Source organism: Carettochelys insculpta, chromosome 15 (genome assembly GCF_033958435.1).
Source record: "Carettochelys insculpta isolate YL-2023 chromosome 15, ASM3395843v1, whole genome shotgun sequence".
Lineage (NCBI taxonomy): Eukaryota > Metazoa > Chordata > Testudines > Carettochelyidae > Carettochelys > Carettochelys insculpta.
The window spans coordinates 23,313,565-23,331,546 of record NC_134151.1 but is presented as its reverse complement, the minus strand read 5'-3'; the positions used below and the strand labels follow the sequence as shown (position 1 = coordinate 23,331,546).

At 44.4% G+C, this 17,982-nt stretch overlaps 1 protein-coding gene across 1 annotated transcript in view; it reads left to right on the top strand.

The window, feature by feature from the left end:
- Positions 1-17,982, top strand: part of PDLIM4 (PDZ and LIM domain 4) — a 122,489-nt gene that overhangs the window by 28,148 nt on the left and 76,359 nt on the right. Inside the window, exon 2 of the mRNA XM_075009358.1 lies at positions 3,237-3,388. Coding sequence (XP_074865459.1) covers positions 3,237-3,388 — 152 coding nt within the window. The remainder of the gene's footprint in view (positions 1-3,236; positions 3,389-17,982) is intronic.

Below are 17,982 nucleotides of genomic sequence, written 5' to 3'. Positions count from 1 at the left end.
TGGACCTCATGCATGTTACTAGTTCTGACTGGACATGAAAAGGTGCTCTGCTCTCCCCATAAACTCTTAGAATTCATGCCCACTGATACTCTGTACCCCTAATCATGAAGGGGTTGGTCTGTGAGAAGTCACATGGTCAGTATGTTTTAAACTGGATGTCCCCTGCCCTGGTCACTCAGGGTACATTGACACTTACCGGAAGATCGACATAGTGGTGGTCAGTCTGGGGTTTGATTTAGGATGCTCAGTGGAGCTTCTTTAAATTGAACGATCAGGGCTTCACCATCAACCCCAATGTTATTTGTGAGGAGTAAGGGAAGATAACAGGAAAGTTTCTCCTGTTGACCTCCACTTTGGGGACAGCAGGAAAAATAGGTTTAGGACATATCAACTCCAGCGATGCAATTCATGTAGCTAGAGCTGCATCTCTTAAATTCGTTCTTCCCTGTAGTATAGACCTGGCCACAGCATCTTGACCACATTATTCCTGCTAGGCGAACAAGTTGCGTCAGCAAAGGGCTTTGCGTAATGCTGAGGCCCGATCAGAAAATGAGTTCATATGATGCTGCTCACTAAGGCCAGGTGTATGCTAGACCTTAAAGTCAATTGTAGATACGCGGTTCCAGCTACGGCAATTGTGTAACTGGAATCAACTTCTTGACATTTGGCTTACGTGGCTGTCCGCGCAGAGGGAGGTCGATGGGAGAGTTTCTCCCATTGACCTCCCTTACACCTCATGACATTGAGGAGCACAGAGGTTGACTGTTGAGCCCCAATAATTTGATTTTGCACATCCGTACTAGGCACAGAAAATAGAACGCCAGAAACTTCTGGGTAGTGAAGACATACCCTGATACAAAATGGGCCTCACAAATGTGTACCCAAGCTGCTCTCTTAGCCATGTGATATTGCTATTGCTTCTAGTCTCCCTCTCACCCCTTATCTGTCTCACTACATGTGTCGTATTTAAACTTAGATGGTGTTCTCTTCAAGGTAAGAATTGTGTTCGTGCTGGTTTATGAGGGCCTCTGTGTGTCTCTGGAGGCTCAGAATAAATATCATTTGGCGGTGTGCAGTGTTGGTGCCTGGCTGGTGGCACCCAGAAATCAACCAGGGCCTGAATCGGGTCCCAAGTGTTTGATACGTGTGGCATATCTCATTGATTAGGTGGTTTGGTCCTTGCACCCATCCAGACAGTGTACATAAGGAAGACAGTAGGGAACAGAGCAGTGATCCTGGTCATGTTGAGAACAGCATAGGAAATTTTCTTCCTAGGGATGTAAATTGTGGGCATTTTTTGTCTGTTTGTTAAAAAAATATTTTCTTCTCAGAAACTTCACGAAATGACCAAGTGACAATATTGGAGAATTTCCCTTTCACTTTATTCTCAAACCACATAGTCATCTGAGGGGATTTCTTTATATTTTCAGTACTGGAATTCTATATCAACAGGCTTGTCACCCACAATCCATGTCAGAAAGCACAGTTCCAATTTAGCGTATGATACACACAACCCATGAGCTCTATTGCAGTAGGAAAAAAATCAAAGCCAAAAAGTTTTCTATGAGAAGATGAAGTTGCGAAGAGACACAGTTGCTAGAGGCTGCAATTCCATGATTAACTTGTCACCTGTATGGGGATAGGGAGAGATGGACTCTCTAATTGATCCTAAATTAGACTTCCTTTTAATGTTAATTTGTCTGTCAGAGACGAGTCCCAGCAATTCTGCAAAACAAAGTGTTGAAGAACTCACATCTGTTGAGACAGAGGATTAGTTTAGTACAGTGTTTCTTGTACGTTCTGTGGAACACTGCTGTTCCATGAACAGCTCGCAAGTGTGCTGTGAGCGTCTGGAAAAATACAGTGATGGTCTATATTTTCTGTTGGTAAAACACAATAAAATGTTACTTCTTCATTGTTATGATACCTGATTAAATTACTTCATTTTGTTTTGCTGTATATATTGCTATTTGTTTTTTGTTTTTTTGTCTAAACATTCTTTAAAAGAAAAAATTCACAGGTGTTTTGCATTAAAAATAATTCTTTGGTGTTCTGTGGTCTCAAGAAACACTGGTCTAGGATAAATGATGCCTGACACTAAATGGTGTCCAAATCCCATTACGTTTTAAATGCAGCGAAAGCTGAGTAAGTACATTGAACAGACTGCACTTTCTCATTAGAGAAACCATGCTAGTGGCTGTCATAGCAAGCGTGTGGAAGCATAAACAGATACGGTGAATGACTGAGGAGGAAATTCGAGGACAAACATTTAACTATCAACAGTTTACACAGACACATGTTTGATGGCAGCTGAAGAGCCTACTTATTAAGTAATTTTGTATTATCTTTGCAAAAATTAGAAACATCCTGGGATGGATGCAGGCAAACACCTGCTGCTTTGAATAACTATGGGCCACTCAGACCCATAGTGTTGGGCCCTGCAATCCAAACACAGCTGGTACTTGGATGGGTCATTAGTTTCCCAAGAAAGGAGTACTAAGCTTTGAGAGATGTTTGTTGTTACAGAAAACTGGAGGGAAAGAATTATGGAGGTTTAATAAGCAGCTTGATATTGATGCAGGCTGGAAAAAGACCTGTAATTGGAACAGAAGTGGGGGAAAGCTGATGTGGAATATTGCAACTCTAAGGGGAGCTGCCAAGAGGACTGCTATGGTGCTTCTCTCTGCTTCAAAAAAAAAAAAAAAGACGTTTTTTTTTGTTTTGTTTTTTTTCCCGTAGTCTTCCCAAGTGTGCAGCGGAGCCTGTAAATAGAGGCTAGGATTTTCAAAAGAGCCAATCAGATTTCATGTGCCCAGTTCCCTTTGAGTGAAGGGCTAGATTACATTGTTTTATGTTTTGTTAAAAAAAAAGTTTCCAAAGTGAACACGGTCAAGTGCTCATAAAAGTCAATGGGACTCTTTTAATTGATATCCGAGAGTTTGAATCAGACCTCTATCTGGAATTATCCAATGTCACTACAAAAAAGAGTCTAGAGGGAGGAGGGAAAATAGGGCACCCCAAAACTGAGGCCGCTTCTGAAAACATGCCCCAACTGGTAAATATCCTCACAATGAACCTCTCCATAGAAAACTGTTTATTCGTAGCTGCTTTGAAGTTTGCTGTGTCTTCTTCCTTTCTCCCAGTCCCTGCCAAAGAACCAGTCCTGCTTCCTTAACTGCTCTGTGTTCTCACACTAAGCATCCTTTTTAATAGCACTTTTTTCTTCCCTTATGTAGATTAATCCTGGGAGTAAAGCATCCGTGGCAAACCTGTGTCCCGGAGATATTATTCTGGCCATTAATGGAGAGAGCACAGAAAACATGACTCATCTAGAAGCACAAAACAAGATCAAAGCATGTGTGGACCAGCTGGTGCTATCTGTGAACAGGTAGGTATCTGCACTTTCCCTTCCAGCACTTATACTTCTTTAATATTCATTTACTAGCTACATAGTTCCTGTGTCCATATTTGTAACTGAATGTCCCTTCCTGGAGGTTGTCTTCTGCAACCACTTGGCAGCCGTTAGCTTCTTTCTTTTTAACGTCTGCCTCTGTCTGAATTCCTGAGTTGTCGCTGGTTTCCTAGCAGGCAGGGTGGACTGGAAAGTAGTGTGTGTTGGAGCAGCTCTAGGCCCAGAGTTTAATGCTCCAAAATAATCACACCGTCCTGACCCTTAGGGCTTTTCTAGGTGGGGACACTTGTTGAGAGAAGTTATGATGAACCTACTAAAGGTGTGAAGTCAACATGCATAAATTAAAAGGGTTTAATTCATGCATGTGGAACTAGATGTTGTAGTTTACTGTAATTTAATCCTCCTGCAAGGATGCCAGGGAGGATTAAAGGCTTCTGCTGATATGAATCTAGGTCCACAGGAACAGATCGTCTCAGGGAGACTAGTGCAGGGAACATGCTCGCCCCAGTTTGCAGCACACTAATTGTTCACAAAGACGAGCCCGTAGTCCAGGGATGACCAGCCCGCAGCTCTCGAGCCTCTTGCAGCTCTTGGATCAATGAAATGTGGCTCCTGCACAGAGCCGTGTGCTGGGGCTGCTTACTGCCACTTACCCAGCACCTGGAGAGAGAAGCACGTGGCTGCAGCAGTGGTGGCGACAGCTCTGGTGAGTCCCAGGCATAATGGGCGTTGGGTTAAAGTGGAGAGGGAGGGCTGGGGGTGCCTGACTGTGGGGGGAGCGGGGAAGGCATTGGGTTAGAGCAGGGAGGCTGGGAGTGCCTGCCTCTGGGGGATGGGAAGTGGATTGGGTTAGAGCGGTGGTCGGGGGGTGCCTGGCTTTGGGGGAGGGGGAGGGCATTGAGCCATGTGTATTATTTTTTTATCTATCTATCTACATATCTCGATAGATACAAATAAATATATCATATGTGGCTTTTTGCACTCTAACCACAGCTATTTTGGCACTTAGCTTCTAACTGGTTGGCCACCCCGACTTAACCCATCCTGGAATCCTTGAACGAGGATTAAAGTACAGCAAATTGTGGCCACTTAGCTTCTGAACTGAAAAACCCTTTAATTTGTGCACATTGATTTCACACATTTCAGTTGATTTCCTTTAACTTTCCTGATTGACCCTGAATAAACGTGGTCTAAGGGTTGGTCTGTGCTAGAAAATTAGGTCAGTACAATTTCCTGGTTGAGTAAAAAATCCACAGCTATGAGTGATGCAGTTAAGTTGACTTCACCCTCATTGTAGTCTGTACTAGGTCAACAGAGGAGTTCTTCTAGGGGTCTAGCTGCTGCTTCTCAGGAAGATGACTTGCCTATGTTGATGGGAGAACATCTACTATCAGCGTAGGTGGTATTGCACTGCAATGCTACAGGAGCGCAGCTGTGCCGATATAGTATTTCAAGTGTAGACGGGCCCCAATTATTCCTTCCCCCCTCCCTCCCCCCACCACTGAAAGCTGATCATGTTGCTTGAGCAACAGTTCCTGCTTCCTTTTGTCCAGGGCGCAGGACCCTGGGACCAGGGCTGCTTTTATACATATTTTTAAATATATTTCCTATTTGTATAGGCCGTTTTATCCCATAATATTGTGTGATGTCAGTGTACTGTCAAAAAAACTGGTGACTGGTCCCAGAATAATTAATGACACCATAGTGTAGCCATAGATGTGTTTCGTCATGTATGCCAGTGATTGGTGTATCTGCTCTGGGTAAACAAAAGCTTTAAAAACCATATCAGTAAAAAGTTCATCTGCAGCAACATACAGTCCAGGTGGTTTATATTTAAATTTGATTGAGCATACAGTGGGGCTTTGGGTAGAAGCAGATTTATGTGTCTCGACATCCAGTCTTCCCACCCCACTGAAAACCACCCACTGAGTTCAATGGGAACAGTTTTGGGACTGAAATCCTGGGCTTGGATAAGCACCACCTACACCCATAGCACCTATTGTTTAACATCTCTGTCAGATAAGTGCCTTAGCCCACCTTGCAAGGCTCTGCTAATTGATTAAACTTTTAGGAATGATTTAAAGCATAACAAAAGTTTGTGTAGGTGGATTTTGTTTTTCTTTCCACTGGAATTTGTTCCCTGGCCAAATGTTTCTAATTAAATCGCAAATTACTATAATTGTCCAGGCAAAAGGAATGATTTTTATGAGGTACTTTCATAACTAATGTGATCTGTGATGGATATAAGTATGTTTATGAGATTTTTCCACTTCAAGTTAAAAGGGCATTTCCTTATGTAAAGAGCTACCATTCACTGTTTATACTTCCTTTTAAAAATTGTTTAGATTTCTGGACCTAATAATCTGGTGTGAAATTTAAGTTATTAGTTACTGGTTTTTCAAAAAGGCATAGCCTTTTCCCTGTGTGTACATTTTGGTCATTTATAAACAGCTACCAAAAATAAAGTTAAATCCTCTTTTAACCTTAATATTTTAGTCGTACTGAGAGGCACCCCTCATGTTTGGGCCCTATTGTGCTAGGTCCTGGAGTGTATGTAGTCTCTACCTCAGAGAAGCTAAGTGGTTTGTTACATAAGAACGGCCGTACTGGGTCAGACCAAAGGTCCCAGTACCCTGTCTGCCGACAGTAGCCAATGCCTGGTGCCCCAGAGGAGGTGAACCGAAGACAATGATCAAGTGATTTGTCTTCTGCCATCCATCTCCCGCCTTCGACAAAAGGCTAGGCACTGTGGAAACCATCTTGTACAAGAAGCCATTTCACATCCCCCACTTCTGCACACAGACAAGAGCCTGCACTCTCCTCGACCTGCTTGGGAATAGCAGGAAGGATGAGTGCCACAGAATGCGCCAATGAACTGCCTGGAGTCAAGGCTCCAGATCCCCGGCACTTCCCCCTCCCTGCTGACAACAGCTACTCTTGAAGTGATCCATGACTCTCCAATCAGTTGTCTCCGACACTGGGCCCTGCCCATGCAAGGGTATAAAACACCAGAGCCAGCTGCATCAAGCAGCTCCGCCAGACCTGGCCCCACCAGTGTCCAGTTTGGCTCATCTGCCACTCCATTGAATTCAATAAAGCTGAATGTTAGCCGCTTAAACACAGAGAAGTCTTGTGCTTCAGCAATCTGGAGGTTCTACTGAGATCCCAACGCACCACTTGCCCGGATGGAGGGAGCTTGATCACATACATAGAGAGCTTGATCACAAGCCAAGTTTCACTTAACAGGAGAGGGTCTGTCAGGCCAGGCACACACAGCCCAGGTTTACCCAAGAAGGTAAAATCAATTTTAGATATGCAAATCCAGTTACAGGAATGGCATAGCTGGAATCGACTTATCTAAAATCAATTTGTGTCACTGCCCACACAGTGGGATGTTGATGGGAGAAACTCGCGCTTGCCAGGAGTACCGAGGTCGATAGCATCACCATGACAGTTCAATTTAGCATTTCCCCACTAGGGACACTAAATTGAATCCTGGAAAACTGACCACCAGTGAATCGATCTTTCCCTAAGTGTAGACATACCCTCAGCATCTTTCTGCTTCCCCACGGAGTGTGGCTTTAATAAGAGCGACCCATCACTTTACACCAAACTGGGAAAACAGGAATTTCTCCTTAGTCCTCTCCACATCAGGTGGTAGTACTTCTCTGGTTTATTTCCCCCTTTTAGCACAATGGCATCTTATTATGCTGAAGACAAGCTTCAATGTAATGCATTGAAATGGAGCTTCCACTACAATAAAATGGAGAGTCATTCCATGTGAACTAATGGAGGGCACAAACAAACCTCTTACTCATGTCAGTCTGAGGCTTTAATTAACATTAACAGGAGCTGGATTAGGCCATTGCTATGTTCAGATTCCAGTGTATACAGAGTGTAAAGGTATGTATACAATTTGAAGACATGGGATGCTTCGAACACCCTGGTCAAATGTTGCTAATTCTTTGGGTCAAACAGAGTTTGTTTATTTTGGGGGGGGGGGGTTTGCCTAGCATGTTTTTAAAAGTAATCAAAACGAGAGAGAGAGAGAGATCTCATAGGAGTGGAAGGGACCTCGAGAGGTCACTGAGTCCAGTCCCCTGCCCTCGTAGCAGTTCTGAGCACCAACCCTGACTATCTCGCTCGCTCGCTTACTCTCTCTCTCTGTGTATGTGTGTGTATATATATTCAGGAAATACACACATTTTCAAGATGCTCAGCTTCATTCCAAAGTTAATCGCTTTGCTTTTCTAGTTCTTGTCCATCTCCTTCAAACTTGCTCTTGCTTTTGCTATTCTCATAGCTATTTCCTTCTTGCAGTCTAGATCATACATCAAGTTGCTCCCTAGATGTGTCAACTTCTCTACGTTCTGTAGTTCGATCCCATCTACACTGATCTTGCTTTCTATTTCCTTATCTCCAAATACCATTTTTTTTGTTTTGTTGATGTTCATAATCGGTCCATACCACTTCCCTTCTTCGTTTAGCACCTGCACCATTTTCACTAGCTTCTCCTCGTCTTTCTCTATGATAACCATATCATCTGCGAACCTCAAGTTGTTAATTCTCATCCCGTGCACAGATATTCCTTCTACCTCTTCCTTGATCTTGTACATTGCTCTCTCTAGATGTGTGATGAAGATATTTGATGATATTGGATCTCTTTTTCTTGTACCTCTACTTGTTCTAAACCAACTTCCCAGCTTACCACACATTCTTATCACTGCCTCTGCACTGTCACTGATGTCCTTCAAAAACCATATCAGTCTGCCATCCACTCCGTATGACTCCAATGCTGTCCAAGTCGCTTTCTGAGCTATACTGTCAAATGCCTTCTGAAAATTGATGAAGCAAGTGTAGATGTTCTTGTTCTTTTGTTGAGCTTTCTCCACTGTCTATCTTAGTGCCAGTATCTGCTATACGGTACTTCTATCTTTCTCAAACCCTTCTTGCTCATCCACTAGATGTTCTTCTATCTGCAATCTTAGTGTCTGTGTCAGCATCATCATCAGCACCTTGTCTAGATGACTCATTAGGGCAATCATTCTATAGTTCTTGCACTCTAATGCACTTCCTTTTTTGTGTATTGTCACTAGCACAGATCTTGTCCATTCCTTAGTTGCCCTCCCTTCTTTCCAAGCTATATTACATTGTGTATTTCCTGAATCATGATTTCTCCACCATATTTAATCATCTCTCCTGTGATCTTATCATTACCAGGGTTCTTGTTGTTGTTTTAGTCATTTCACTGCTCTTTCTACTTCCTCTGAAATATTAGTCTTGCTCTTGATGCTCAGTGGAGATATCTCTGTCGCTTCTTCAATCAGTGTCTCTGAGACACATGGGTCCAGCTGTGCTTTGTATAGATCAGTGCAATATCTGGTCCATTGCTTTATAGTACAGCTCTCGGGTAAGTTCATACTGGTTGGGGATGATGTGCTAGACTCCTGCAAACAGCTGTGTTTGCTCATGGTTATAGCTGCCATGTTTCTGTGCTGATGCTTGGCAGCCCCTCTGTGAAGTGAAATTCTGTTTTCGAGGACAGAGAGGTACAACTCTGACCATAGCAGAAGCTGACAGAAGAAATCTGCCTGGCACTCCTACACGCGTAGTGATCTTTATTTTACAAGGTCGTTTCTCATGCAGAGGATCTTACATCTAGTTAAGCTGTTTATGGAAGCTCTCTTTAGTTTATCAAAGAGAAGGCTGAGAGATTATTTCATCATAATCTGTAGGTTGTCACGCGGTGGTTTCTGATGGAAGATGACTCTTTAGTTAGAACGCAGAGGCATGACAAAATCCAATGGCCAGAACCTGAAACCAGGCAAATTTAGATTAGAAGTAAGGTGGCCATTTTAACAGTGAATGTAAGTAATTAACCGGTGCAACAGCTTACCAAGAGATGTAGAAGATTCTATCAGTTGGGCCTGTTTAGGTATTCAGGCATTACTGCCAGTGGTCCCTGTAAGCTGTGCCCTGGGGCAGCCAGCCAAGAGAGATTCAGGTGCAACCCAGCTGATGAGCAGAGTGCCCACAGCTGGCAGCATGTGATTCTATTGGTGGTGCACATCTGCCAATGTCTTGATGCAGACAAGAAAATTTATTCTGCACGTGTGGAAAAACTTAGAGGGACCATTGCAACAGTAAACCTACTAATCGACTGATGCGTGAGTCTAAATCTTTTTCAAAAGGGATTTAAGTACTCTGAAGCTGGAATCTCATTGGCAGACAATGGGATTTAGGCTCAAAAGTGCCTAAATCCTTTTAGAAAATTAGATTTAGGTTCCTAAGGCATTGTAATACTTAGTGCAGCTGTGCCTAAATATGTTTAAAGATTTGGGCCGTGAAATCTTTAAATGAAATTTGATGTTTTATAAAACAAGATGCTCAAGCACAACTACCTTGTTTCAGCTATTGGTGACATTCTTTGGCATCTGTTACACAAGCGAGCAAATTGTATAAGCCTCTGATAAAATGTGGCTAATTATTGGAGGATATAAAAGGACCCAGGCATCCATGAACAATTACCATTGACTTCCATTAGAGTAATACTGATGTACTGGAGGACAGAAATGGATCCAAATTAACCATTTTCCATGAGATTTAACTTAGACAGGACCCTGCAGTTGTTTCTTATATGAAAACATAATTCTCTATAAACAAAATATACCCTGGAGGCTATTGTGCCAAAATAAGTTAATATAATTTTTAAATATGGCTTTTCTCCCTGATAGGAAAAATTGAATAGTTTATTTTGTACAGTAAGGAAAGCAACTACAGTAACACTTCATTAGCTCTATTTTTAGTTTGGCCCAAACTGAGTGAGTGTTCGGTGACATGGCTGTTGGATTTCTCTGCTCAGTCCTGAATGATCTGTTGAGTTCCAGATAACCCTGCCCAACAGTTAGTCATTTCTGAAGTCTGATCCAGGGCTATGTCATCAGTGAAAATGAATTCAATCCATTCAAGAGCTGCCTTTTTAAGAAAGGAGTGAGATCATTTGAATGAGGAAACTACCTCTGGGAATAAAAGGGATTTTTTTTTTAATTGTTCAGTGTTACAATCCTCACAGTAGTGAAAACCGTCATTTTTCCCCATGCGTTAGACATCATTTAGCCCACATGGAGTCAGCTGACATTCGCTTTTATCTGTCTATGAAAAACCAGAGGCAGTAGATTTATATATGGGGCACTGGTGCCCTTGCGCTGTGCTCTCAGCCTCCAGACCAACTTTAGCATAGACTGCATATGCGGCTGTTTAGGTGTCAGTGTTTGTAGATTGCCTCCAGCCATAATCCCCAACTCTGCACCTTTTCAGGAGCTGCACTATTATGGCTGTGACTCTGGTTCCCACTGCAGTATCAGTGGTTGAGGGCTGGCACGAACCAGTCTGGTCACCTCTGCAGGGGTGTTCCACCTCTCTGAAGGTGATCCCATCACTACCCATTCATCATAGTTTCTGGGAGAGAATCCTCCCATTTATGGCTTCATTTTCAGTAATGAGGCAGCCGCTTCATGGCCTGAAAGCTGTTTGCGGGAAGCCTAGGTCAGCATGATGCCTAACAGCACTGTCTCTGTCAACGGCAGGTCTTTCCTGTTCTGCAAAGCCCAAGCCAAAACACTCTTCCTGTTACATACTGAATTTTCTCTCCAGCATTGGGTTAAAAGGATGGACCTTTCTGTAGCAGCCAATGCAGTCAGCTGATACACATTAACTTCTGTAGGAGAATTGGCAAAGGTTTGGATATGGTCCAGACAAGCATCTAGAACAACTTGAATCTATCCAGTTTTTTTTGGAGCTCTTCTAGGCTCAAGTTTTCTGACGAGTGGAGCCACTTCTGTTTCTGTTCAAGGCTGGAAGTGTGAGAGGACATCCCCTTTTGTGGTATTTTTTACTGGTTTTGAACTGTGGCAGTGGAGTTATCTAGCCCTTTCTGGGTTTACTTTGAAGTGAGTTCTGAAAAGACAGCAGTGTGCAAGGTGTTGACTTCTTACTCCTGAACAGAATACTGCATGTAGTTTTGAGACATGGAATTCTTACACAGATATCCTCTTCTGTCAGTGATTATGTGAATGTTTTCCAAGTTGTGACCTGGTCAGGTTTCACTTCTTTGTTTTCTTCCAGCAAAAAAAGGTAATTTTTAGATCAGCAACAATCCTTAAAAAAAAAAAAAATTAGCTAGTTTTTTAGCTCACAAATTAAAGCAAAATTGGGGGATGTGCATAGGAAACAAGTTCCAAATAACAAGGTAATTTATGTTTTTGTTGCTCTGTTTTATTTGCTGAGTGAATCCTTATGGAATTTGGTGCTGTGAATGTTTTGCCAAATAAGGCACCACTCAAGTCCAGCCATGAGTGAGTGACTAATCGTCATATAAAGAGTCTAGAGGACCTATTAATGAAAATCTTTCATCCTTTTGCTTCTTTTTGTTTTCTCCATCCAGTACCCTTGTCTCACTGAACTCTTGACATTATGTGTTATTCAGATATGTAACAAGGTTGGTTTTGTTTCCATGCTGCTCATTGGATGCCCTTTGACTCAAGCTGGAAAGCTTAGCTGGAAAAATCAGAGACTGGCTGAATAATTTGAAAAAACAAGAAGTTTGATCTTTTGAAAGAAAATAGATTAATGCAATGACACTGACACTAATGGCTGGAATCTTGGAAGGGTGGATCAACCACATGTGGGTTTCACATCCCCTCTGTAAAGTTGGATCATATTAGGCCCTCAAATACTGTGAGGGTGCACGTGGTATAAAAACCCCAGGCTGACTGAAAATGTGTTTTGCACAAAGCGGGTGCCACACAAGCAATGACAACTTTCCTGTGCTGCTCATCCTATGCTCCTGAACAATATTTTGGAGGGAGCAATTCAAGCAGGAAATGAGTCTTTCATCCTCATGTGAAATCTGTTTGTAAAGCCAACAGACCAGGGTCACCGACACCAGGGATTGAACCTGTCATCATAAGGGCTAAAGCCCTGTGCGCTACCTCATGAGCTAAAGGCCAGCTGGCCCTCAGCCAAGGTTGCAGAGCAGAGACTCCACTCACCCTCGTATGAGGTCTCAGTGCCTCTGAGCCCTACATGTTCATAAAGGGCAGAGATGACCTTACGAATAGGTTACAAATACAGGTTGAATCTCTCTATTCTGGTAACCTGACTGGTATGAAACAAGAGGATTTGCCAGACCTTGGGAGGTCAATATTGTCTAGCATATTACCAACACTTCCACTGCTTACTGGGCTCTTATAAGACATTGAGATAAATTACAGCTAAATAACAGCAAAGAACACTGGCTGTGTCTACACGTGCCCCAAACTTTGAAATGGCCATGCAAATGGCCATTTCGAAGTTTACTAATGAAGCGCTGAAATGCATATTCAGCGCTTCATTAGCATGCGGGCGGCAGCCGCGCTTCGAAATTGACGCTCCTTGCCGCCGCGCGGCGCGTCCAGACGGGGCTCCTTTTCGAAAGGATGCTGCCTACTTCGAAGTCCCCTTATTCCCATCTGCTCATAGGAATAAGGGGACTTCAAAGTAGGCAGGGTCCTTTCGAAAAGCAGCCCCGTCTGGACGCGACGCGCGGCGGCAAGGAGCTTCAATTTCGAAGCGCGGCTGCCGCCCGCATGCTAATGAAGCGCTGAATATGCATTTCAGCGCTTCATTAGTAAACTTCGAAATGGCCATTTGCATGGCCATTTCGAAGTTTGGGGCACGTGTAGACACAGCCACTGAGAGCCAGGGCTAGTGACTGTTAAACAAACTTTATGAGACCATGGGACCTTGGCCACACCCATGATAGGTGGACATCCAACTCACTAAATTCATGCCAGAATATGGATTTTGCCTGAGAAGAGAATGCTGGACAAGAGAGGTTCAGCCTGCAGTTCTGTATGCAGTAGACATAAGAGTAGTGCTGGTTCTTCTTCGAGTGATTGTTCATGTGCATTCCGATGTGGGAGGGCACGCTCAGTTGCTGGATAACTTTTCCCAAACCAGCAACCGTCAAGTTGGTGCGGCACCCCTTGGTGTGGTGCCGATAAAGCGCCCAACGTAGGCACAGCCTTACCTGCCCCCAGCTCAGTGCCTTCTTGTCATGGTGTTGGTTGCTGGAACTCCACATCGCTTGTGCGAGAAATCATCTTCGTAATCTGGTAGTGGTTAGATCTTATCCCTAAATAGTTCTAATTAGGGATTAATGGTTTAAATAGTGTGGCAGATCAGAGACTGCAGCTGACAGGTGTCTGATGGAGGGTGAAAGGGTTGGGTGGTGGATGAACTCCTCTTTGTTCCCCTCCTAAGTTCCAAGAGGGTGCAGCCCTTCAGGGTGCATAGGCAGCTGGGGCTGGTCAGGTGTCAGCCAGCAACAGGACATAATCAAGCACCTGTGACCCGTTAAGACCTCCAGGGTCCATATAAAAGGCTTCCCCAACCTGCAGGAGGGGGTGTGGAGTGAGGCTCAGTGAGAAGGAGGCTGGACGTTTTGTGAGCCAAACAGAATGGGGCAGAGCAGAGCAGAGTTCACCAGCAACAAGGTACATGGGGATGGGGGGAAGGTATCAGAGGAAAGTGGTGGCTGAAGAGACCCAGGGAAAGGCTGCTGCTGTGGGTTGCCCCACCAGTGTCCTCCTTCCCTACGTTCCCTGCCCGGAGTCCGGGGTAGTGGGTGGGGCTGGGCTCTCTGCACTATTCCCCTGGAGGGCTGCCTGGCTGGGGAAAAACTGAACAGCCTGAGACCGCTGGAGAGGAATCTACTCCACCTCCAGTTGGGACTGGCCTGTGATGAACATGGCTCAGTAAAGGGAGACCCTGGCCTTCGGGAAGACCCGGGGCAACAAAGGGGGCCTCTGTGAGACTCTGAGGCATGCAAGGAGCCACCCAGAAGTGCAGAACCCCTAAGGGACCCACGAGGGATTTGTTACATCAGTTAATAGTTCTATTGTTCTTAGTTAGTCTTGCTTGTCCAGCCCTGAGTACAGAGGTCATTCCCTCTCCTTGAGGCCTTCCTGATGGGATATGCCAAGGTCCGCAGGCTTCAAGTCTGCATTGACTGTGGGAAGCACATTCTAAAAAGTGATCCTCATTCAGCCTGCTTGAAAAGTCTGGGTGAGACTCAGTGTTCTCAGTCCCTGTCATCAAGAGGTTCATTAAGGGCTTGGAAAGGGTTAAGCCATTGATTCGAGCTCTCTTACCCTCCTGGAACCTTAATTTGGTTTTGGCCCCCTTTCAAGCCCTTTGCTTCCTGCTGTTTTTAAGTTACAAAACAGCTTTTTTGGTAGCCATCACGTCGGTCAGAAGGGTGTCTGAGTTGAGGGCCCTCTGAGTGGACCCACTGCATATGAGGTTGCACAAGGACAAGGTTAGATTGAGACCCTATCCGGCTTTTCCTTTTTCCGTGTCAATCAGGTTGTTTTGTTACCTGTCTTTTACGCTATGCCTCATGCTACCCTGAGGGAGCAGAGTTTACATACTCTAGATATCCATAGAGCCTTAGCCTTTTACATGGACGGGGCTAAGCCGTTCAGAAAGTCACGGCACCTTTTTGTGGCTGTGGCAGACAGGATGAAGGGCCTCCTAGTTTTGTCCCAGAGGATTTCCTCCTGGATAGTGGCTTGTATCAAGGAATGCTACAAGCTAGCAATGGTTCCCCCTCCTCCAATCAGGGCTCCCTCCACAAGGGCTCAGGCCTCTTTCGCAACATTCCTAGCCCATGTCCCAGTTCAGGAAATCTGGTCTGCCATTCAAATGTTTTCAGCCCATTGTGCAATTACGCAGCATGCTTGGGAGGATGCTGCAGTGGGCAGGGCTGTTGGTACAGTCATTCTGGGGCTCTGAACCCACCTCCTAATGTCAGCTTACATTCACCTACAGTGGAATGCCCAAGAACAAGCACTTGAAGAAGAGAAGACAGTTACTTATCTCTGTAACTGGTGGGCTTTGAAAGGTGGTGTTGAGGTGTATTCCAAAACCCTTCCGCCTCTTCCTACTGTTGGCGTAGCCGACAAGAAGGAACTGAGCCAGGGGCAGGGCCTGTACTGGGTGCTATATCAACACCCCTACGGGGGGGCACCACACTGACCTGATGGCTACTAGCTAGGGAAAAAAATTTTTGGCAACCTGAGCGCACACGCACCTTGGAATGGATATGAACAACACACCTTGAAGAACACCAGCTATGAAGATAAGTAACTGTCTTTTGTGGCTTGCCAGAAAAACTAATTTATTGTTTCTTTGCCTTGATTGGATAAGTGCATAAACACTCCCAGCACAAATATGAACGCACATGCAATTTAGAAATGCACTGGCATGAACATCCATACCAGTTACACTGGATCACAAGACCACTGGTGATGAATGAACCCAAAGGGAATATAAATATAGTCAAGGTGAAATAACATCCAGTGACAGGACTCTTGATTGTTCAGTAGAAGAACAGCACAAAAAGTACCAGGAGTTAAAATGTTTATAGGAATAATGTCCGCTGGCTAAACTTCAAGAAGTCCCAGCCGAATTTCTCTTCAGCTTATTAGCAAATTCCTATTTTACAGTATTTGTGCTACACACAAATCTTCATAGCAAGCACTAACATAGAATGCATTTTGCCTTATTTATACTGAATGAAAAGTACTGAAAATGATTTGTTCACGTTTTTTTCACTTGTTCAGTTTTGTTTTTAAGTAAAAGTACAAGGTAAAGTCCAAGCTGGAGATTTCTTTCCTTTATATTGCCTAGCAAAAGATAAGTTTATGGAAACTATGTGCCTTGCTGCGCTGATTGATTGCTATTAATTAAAAAGGTAATGTTATAGTGGTTATGGCAGGACCAGAATGTCAAGACATTTAAACTGAGATAGAGCTGCTCAGTGGATTTCAACAACTAACTACCATAAAGTTTTACTGGGAATTAGGCATCCAAATCCCTTAGCGTGAGCTTCTGTTCCTAGCTCTGACACAGACACTTTGTCACTGAGTAGCCCTTCAAACCAAAGAATGCCCAACAATAATGGAAGGGAGAACACACCTCTCCTCATTGTCTGCCAACTATAGAAACTTCCAGCATTGGACTTGGTGGCAGCTGGCAATTGTGGAGATCCCAGGCAGCAGGACAGCTGGAGGAGCTGTGTTGTCAAGCAGCCAAAAGCAGCTGAGGTGCAAGAGGCACAGGACGCTGAGATGAAACTCCGGGTTGGTATTGTACACAGAGTGCTGTTAGGACACTCATTGCATCTGTAACCTAAGTCCCCCTTGAGCATACCTGATATTTTATATGTCGAGGCCTGAGTTACGTTAGACAGTGAAGTTATGTACCATGTGGAAACCGGCATTTCTATCTGTGAAACAGAGACAGAGTCAGAGCCATGCCCCAGCAATGAGAATTAGGGTTTCTCAAAGCAGGGATGCTGGTGATCGTCTCCTTTTTACCCAAAAGCGGTGCTTGCATCCCCAAAGTCAGCCACTTGAATAAGTGTCAGCATTGTCGGAGGTGTTGAATGGTTTTTCAGAGGTTCTCAGATCAAACAGCACTGTGGGCACCCTGAAGATCAGGCCACCTCACGAGGTGGGTTAATGCTGATGGTGTCTTCTGACAGGGTAACAAGAGCCCTGAGTTGATCTCAGCAAGAGTGGAGGATGTTCAGCAAATTGCAGACTCCACTCCAGATGCTTAACTTTGAGGAGCCAAGTTTGGACATATTGATTCTGGTTTGATTGCTGTAGTGTTATACAAGGGTGTTGAGTTTGGACCTGGAAACGTCCTAACTGTCAGGGTGGCTAAACGCTGGAATAAATTGCCTAGAGAGGTTGTAGAATCTCCATCAGTGGAGATTTTTAAGAGCAGGTTAGGTAGACATCTATCAGGGATGGTCTTGCAGGTGCTGCTGAGTGGGCAGGGAACTGGACTCAATGACCTCTCAAGGTCCCTTCCAGTTCTAGTGTTCTATGATTCTGATCCAGTATCGATAAGAAGTGTCTGTTGGTTATTTTAGTGTGGAGGATTGGGTCGGGGGGGCCTTGAATCCACATGCATGTTGCACTCTCCATCAGTACCTGGCCCAGGGAGGCTAATGATCCAACCAATGGAGATTCGGTGATGAATCCTGGTCCCATGCTACCTGAGGCATGTTGGGCATGCATATGCAGTGTCTCGAAAGTTCTGTTAGCTGAATGTCCAGACTGCTTATAGAGTTCAAAGCCAGAAGCAAGCTGAGCACTGGGAATTTCATTTTTCCAAATGTCAGCACTCTCTTGACAGTCACCGAAGATTTGAGGCATCCTTTCAGTAGGAGCTGAGCTGGCGATACCAGTGAGTACATAATTGCATTGGAACTGAAGACCAAGGCCCTGATACTGCTCCCATTGCCCTCAACAGGCATGGCTGGGAAGCTCTTGACAAGTTTGTGGCTACTTCCATGTGGGCCTACAAGGAAGGAGAGAGCGTGTAATGCACTTCCTTTGGTACATGTTCTATCCCATCCACAAGGACTGCATAAGGCTCATGTTGCTTTTCTTCCAGAGAACATGAGGTAATGCCTTAACTCCCATGGGCTGGGCACATGGACTGGGGAGTGATAT